The following is a 6,808-nucleotide window of genomic DNA, read 5'->3' as shown; positions in this document are numbered from 1 at the left end:
TTAAAAGAGATTCCTCCAAAGATTTTAAGGAGAAGGAAAGATTTTGCATTCCTTGCACAGGAACTTAAGAAATGTGATATCAAGTTTAGATGGGAGATTCCAGTCGGAATGGTGGTGATGCACGAAGGTAAAAGACATCGTCTGGCTACTGTGACTCAGGCACGTGATTTTTACAGTAATGTGTTAAAAGCAACCCCCCTATCACTTCTAGAAGCTGCTAAGGGATATGGCGAGGGAAAGCCTCAAGACGCTGAAGGTAGACAGACAGAGGAGAATGGTGCTGGAGGGGATCAAGTTACAGTTTCATCGGCTGCTGCTGGAGAGCAGAGGATGACGCGTGCCGCCTTAAGACGAGCGAGACAAGAGCAAGAGCAAGACCAGCAGAAAGTTATGGAACCTCCAAAGCGTACTTACAGTGAAGCTGTGGGAGGGGTGTGGCCCAAAGAAGTCACAGGGGTCATTGCAGACGTGCTCCAAAAGCTTCGGGATGCCAAGAATGGCGACTAAATTTTTAACTTGGAATGTTAATGGATTAAACTCAGCACAGAAGAGAAAGAAAGTTTTTCAATATTTAAAACAATTTAGGATTGATGTTATTTGTTTGCAAGAAACGCATATTAGGGTTATGGACCAAAAGTACTTATCGAACTCAAGGTTGGGTACGCAATTTGTTGCTTCTGCGATGAACAAGAAAAATGGAGTGGATGTCTACGTTAAAAGTACTCTAACAGCGGAACGAATTGAAGTAGATAAGCAAGGAAGATATGTTATGATAGATTTGCTGCTAGAAGGTAAAAAAACGCTTTTAGTTGGATTGTATGCTCCTAATCAACAACAAGCTGACTTTTTTAACTTACTACACACAAAGGTTACCCAATTGGATTATAAATCTTTTATTTTTATGGGAGATTGGAATGGTGTCCTAGATGTACAGATGGACAAAGCTGGTTTTTTTAAGCGTGTCCCGAGTCATGCTAGATTGCCTAAATCTTTTTTTGAAATGAAGGATGATTTGGAATTGCGAGACATTTGGCGCGATACACATCTACATGAAAAGGATTATACTTTTTTTTCTGATAGACATCAATCTTTTTCTAGGATTGACTTTATTTTACTGACTAATGACTTTTTTTCTAGGATTAAGAAGGTAAAGATCTGTGCAAGAACTATCTCTGACCATAGTCCAGTTTGGTTAGAGATCAACAAGGACAATAGGGATAGGCGCTCTTGGCGCGTAAATGAGAATTTGTTTAGAAATCAGAGAAATGTGGAAGAATGTAAACAGCAGATGAAGGATTTCTTTGAAATTAATATGAATAAGGATACCTCTATGGACATGGTTTGGGATGCTAGCAAGGCCTACATGAGAGGGGTGTTGATATATATGAACAATAAATACAGACGTACTTTGGAAGCTAGAAGGAAAGAACTGGAGAATGAAATTAGGGAAAAAGAAAAGGCCCTAATTTTGAACCCATTGGATGTGAAGATTAAGGAGGTTATTAACCTATTAAGAGGACAATTTGATAAGTTGATGGCTGACCAAGTGGCAACTAATTTACGGTTTGCTAGGCACAATACTTTTTGCAATGCTAATAAGCCAGGTAGATGGCTAGCCTACAGGTTAAGGAAAAAGCAAAGGGCTTCTAATATAGATAAAATTGAATATAAGGGAAAGGTAGTGTTTCAACAGGATCTTATTAAGGAAGCCTTTGTGGATTTTTATTCTAAACTATATGCTAAGGAGAAGATTAATGAAACAGACATTGATGTATATTTGAAGAATGCTAGCATCCCGGTTCTTACACAAGAACAAAAGGAGGAGATTAATCAATTGATAACAGAAGAAGAAATTCTTATAGCAATTAAGGAACTGAAGGTGGATAAAGCGCCAGGTACGGATGGTCTGAGTGCGGCTTATTACAAAAATCTACAATTGGAGCTGATAAAGCCGTTAAAGGAATTGTTTCAGACAATTCAGAGGGGGGGAAAGGTGCCTCCGTCTTGGAGAACTGCTTTTATTTCTTTGATTCCGAAGGAAGATCAAGATGCTACTCAAGTTAAAAACTATAGACCGATATCACTTTTAAATACAGACTACAAGATATTTGCCAAGGTGTTAGCTAATAGACTGATGAGGGTTCTGCAACAGGTGATTCATGGGGATCAAACCGGGTTTATTAGTGGTAGACAAATGAAAAATAATGTGAGGCATATAGTTGATATGGTGGAGTTTTTGGAAAGGAACAACCAGATCCCTGCGGCGCTAATTTTTCTAGATGCTGAAAAAGCTTTTGATCAATTGAATTGGCAATTTTTGATGAAAGTTTTAGATAAAATGAACTTTGGGGATAAATTTTTGCAACCAATTAGGGCATTATATCAAAAACAAACTGCCCGAATAATAGTTAACAACAGTTTGACTGAAGTATGCAATATTGAGAAGGGCACAAGACAAGGGTGTCCGTTATCACCTTTATTATTTGTTTTAACATTGGAGATATTATTGGTAAAAATACAGAACTCGGAAAAAATTAAGGGTATTCAAATTAGAGATCAGGATTATAGATTGAGGGCATTTGCAGACGATCTGGTTGTTACGGTGACTCAGCCAGAAAACTCTGTTGTGGACCTGATGGAGATAATAATGCAATATGGGAAGGTTTCTGGATTTAAGGTTAATGCACAAAAAACTAAAATTTTGGCCAAAAATATGACAGTATCGCAAAAGGCCCTTTTAGAAGGATTAACTGGATTTGAGATTGTTAAAAGGGTTAAATATTTGGGGGTGTATTTGTCACCCTCTAATACAAAGTTATATAAAAATAATTATGAAAAGTTATGGGGAAAAATTCAAAAAGAATTGGAGAGCTGGGAAAAACTGCAATTGTCTTTGTTGGGAAGAATTGCAGCAGTGAAAATGAATGTCCTGCCTAAATTTTTATTTTTATTTCAAATGATACCGGTCCTTAAAAAAGATTCTAATTTGGAAGAATGGCAACGGGGTATCAATAAATTTGTCTGGGCAGGGAAAAGGCCACGAGTTAAACTTAAGATTATGCAGGATACTCGTGAAAGAGGTGGTCTTAAAATGCCTAATCTTAAATTATATTATGAAGCTGCTGCGCTGTCAGGAATAAGTGACTGGATTAATTTGACACAAGGGAGATTATTAAATCTTGAGGGCCACGACTTGTTATTTGGCTGGCATGCATATTTGTTGTATGATAAGAAGGTAGATAATGTGTTTAAAGTGCATATTTTAAGACAGGCATTGTTGAGAGTTTGGAAGAAGTATAGACATAAGCTAAATTACAAGATGCCGTTGTGGGCAATCCCAAAACACGCAATAGAAAACATAAATGTTGGCTTCAAACATGATGTGACTACGTATAAGGAGATTTTGAGCTTGGAAAGAAATGTTTGGTGTTTGAAGCCGTACAATCTCTTGCGAGATTAGAAGATCATTCAAACTTGGTTTCAATATACTCAGCTACGGGCCAGGTGGAAAGAAGATCAGAAAATTGGTTTTGCAATGACTGATGAAAATTTGATAAAGCAAATTAGAAACCAGGGTCCAGCACATATCAAACGGATATATCTTGCATTGATAGAAATTGATTCAGAAACAGAACTTGTTAAAGATTGTATGATAAAATGGGCTCAGAATATTCAAGAAGTTATTACAATGGACACGTGGGAAAAGATCTGGGTGAGGAACGTAAAATTCACGCAAGCCCAAAACCTAAGAGAGAACTTTTATAAAATGTTTTATAGATGGCATCTAGACCCTAAAAAGCTTGCAAGTATGTATCCGAATTATCAGCCTAAATGTTGGAGGTGTGGAGGCGAAGACGCAACGTATTTTCATATATGGTGGACCTGCAAAAAGGTTAAGGCTTTTTGGATAAAAATTTGGTGGAATATGCAGAAGATCTTTAAGCAAAGGATAAAGTTTTCTCCGCAACTGTTTTTGTTGGGCATAATCACAGAAGCTACTGTGGTGGACGTTAAGTTGATGCTGAACTTAATCACAGCAGCAAGACTTTTAATAGGTCAATATTGGAAAAAGGAGGAACTGCCGACTATAGAAGAATGGACTCTAAAAGTTTCTGACCTGGCGGAAATGGCAAAGATCTCGGCTTACCTGAAAGATCATTCGCAAGAACGTTATATTATGGAGTTGAAAAAGTGGATTGATTATATTCAGAACAAATATGGGACTAAGAAATTTCATTTAGCATTTGAGTAAGTTTCCTTTTCTGTTTTCTTTTCTTTTTATATGTAATATTAATATTGCTTGTAATCATTTTATATGAGCTAGAGGGTGATAGAATTAATAGTTTATTGTTGTTAGCATATGGATGCTTATGATTGTTCTTTGTTCTTATACCCTGTATTTAGCTCTGGGAAGTCGGGGGGGGGAGGGGGGAATGGGTGGGAGGGATAGGGAGGGTTAGGTAGGGGTGGGGGGAGGGGGGATGGTTAAAGTTAAAATGTACTGTAAAACTTTTCAATTAAAAAAAGGTTGGTCGTTTGCAACTATGACAATTAAAACATGTGCTTTTGCACAGCTTTCTAGAACATTTCTACAAGCCAATCAGACAACTACATGACATTTCAATGAGTAAAAAAGAGCATAAAACTGTAAGTGTACAAACAAAATGTTAAAATGCCTAACCAATTACAATATCACATAAAATAAGTCAAATGTACAAAATGTCTGTGACAGAAAAAGACCAAAGGACAACTTAAAATATTTGTTGGAAGTTCGTGTGCTCTTTCTGCACTTAATTAAAACATAGCAAAATCATCATCTTCATCAGATTCCACAAAATACTTCACTTCTTTTCTAGCCCGACCTGTCCGTGGCCTGGCAGTTGTTTCGGAAGCAAAGTCAGATGGGAAGATGTCTACATCAGAATCCTGATTGAAGGCTGTTTTCTTCACTTTCTGTTTTAAAATAATTATTAAAAGTTACTGATGAAGGTGATCCCAACTATACAATATTTTAAAGCTTTTAATTTGCTTTTTTTTTAAAAAAAAAAACTATATGTAAGCTAACCCATGAATTATTTTACAATGTTTTCATTACTAACCAATAAGTGTATCTAGCAGATTGTTTACCTTGCTTCTTCCAGGGTTATATTCACCTTCATTGTGAGAACCAGATGCTTTTCTTTTCTTTGCTCCCCTGCCTTTTCCTAGTAAAAGATTGAAGGGAGAATCTACATCAGTTCTTTGTATGTTTTACCATACTAAGTACCATACTAATTATTATTATTCTTTTAATTAAAATATGTTTGAAGATATGTTATTAAATATAACATTGTTTAGAGAAATTACTATTTTCAGGTAATAATTAACCCAACAGAACCAACATTTCAGCCTGAGGAGAGGCTTCTGTCTAACCACTCTGCCATAAAGCCCAGATCGGTGGAGGGCTGCAATGATGGTTGTCCTTCTGGAACTCTGTCCCATCTGCACACAGGATCTCTGGAGCTCAGTCAGAGTGACCATCGGGTTTTTGGTCACCTCTCTTACTAAGACCCTTCTCCCCTGATTGCTCAGTTTGACCAGGCAAACAGCTCTTGTAAGAGTCCTGGTTGTGCCGAACCTCTTCCATTTGAGAATTATGGAATCCACTGTGCTCTTAGGAACCTTCAGTGCAGCAGAAATTTTATTGTAGCCTTCCTTATATCTGTGCCTTGCAATAATCCTGTCAGCAATGATCAAGAGAAATGGGAGGCACCCGAACTAAATTTCACATATTGTTGCAAAGTGTCTGAATACTTATGCCAATGGTATTTCAGTTTTTTCTTTTTAATACATTTACAGACATTTCTAAAATTCCATTTTCACTTTGTCATTATGGGGTACTGAGTGGAGATTGATGAGGAAAAAAATGAATTTCAACAACTGTAGAAATTTTACAAGATCAAATTAACTAGTAAATTTCAAACACTTGCCTTTTTTAGTGACAACCTGTTTACTTGAAAGTTTTTCTGTCTCTTTTGAAATAAAAGAAGAGTCGATTGGTGTTGAATCTTCCTCAGCACTGTCAAATTTTGATGTATCTGAAGAGTACAAAATGTTTTTAATGTCTTACATATCAATGATTATCTTCTCAACACTAAATATAAATACATATTAAAATGACATAATAACACACACAAGCTCACAAAGATGCTAAAAATATTTGAAATGTTCAATACTCCATTTAGGCATGCTAAATATATACTAAAAGTTCATGCTTCCAAAAAGCTGAGAACATCTCACTTCACACAAAAAATGGGAGTTTTCCCCTTAAAATAGGATGATTTGTGAAGTTTTGCTCTTGAAATGTTTCAGAATAAAATGTTTTGCACATGGCAACAGGCATATTTAATAGTGAGGGAACTGAAAGCAGTTCTTTGCTCAGCATTTAAAGGCAATAGCCATGTTCTTCCAAGTATGTCAGCCTAAAGAAAACAGTACTTCTCTACCAGCACCTAAATATAAGGATACAAGGAAGAGCTGAAATGGATTATCATGATGTGCTCAAGAATGGTAACAAGAGTGAAGCTGACATAGAAGATTAATATAAAACCTTTAAAGCCATGACTCAGCCATGGCTATACAAAGACTGATGATTGATAAAACAGTTTTGTTGTTGTTGTAATTGACTAGGTTAATATCTTTCTCTAGGAGCCTAAAGTGCTACATATGGCATTCTCCATATTTTTTTTCTTTTTATGACCATGTAATCCCTTTTATCAGGGTGAAGTCAGAGTGACTAAATGGAGATGAGCATTTACTGGCTGGATGC

General features: G+C 36.4%; 1 protein-coding gene across 1 annotated transcript in view; it reads right to left on the bottom strand.

The window, feature by feature from the left end:
- Positions 1-4,794: 4,794 nt before the first annotated feature.
- Positions 4,795-6,808, bottom strand: part of LOC310648218 (DNA topoisomerase 2-beta-like) — a gene marked incomplete at both ends in the record, with an annotated part of 347,379 nt that continues 345,365 nt past the window's right edge. The window contains 3 exon segments of the mRNA XM_083375966.1: positions 4,795-4,953; positions 5,128-5,204; positions 5,970-6,077. Of these exon segments, the coding sequence (XP_083232092.1) occupies positions 4,795-4,953; positions 5,128-5,204; positions 5,970-6,077 (344 nt within the window).

This window comes from Vipera ursinii (assembly GCF_947247035.1).
Source record: "Vipera ursinii genome assembly, chromosome: W".
NCBI classification, from domain to species: domain Eukaryota; kingdom Metazoa; phylum Chordata; class Lepidosauria; order Squamata; family Viperidae; genus Vipera; species Vipera ursinii.
This window is presented reverse-complemented; position numbering and strand designations above follow the sequence as displayed.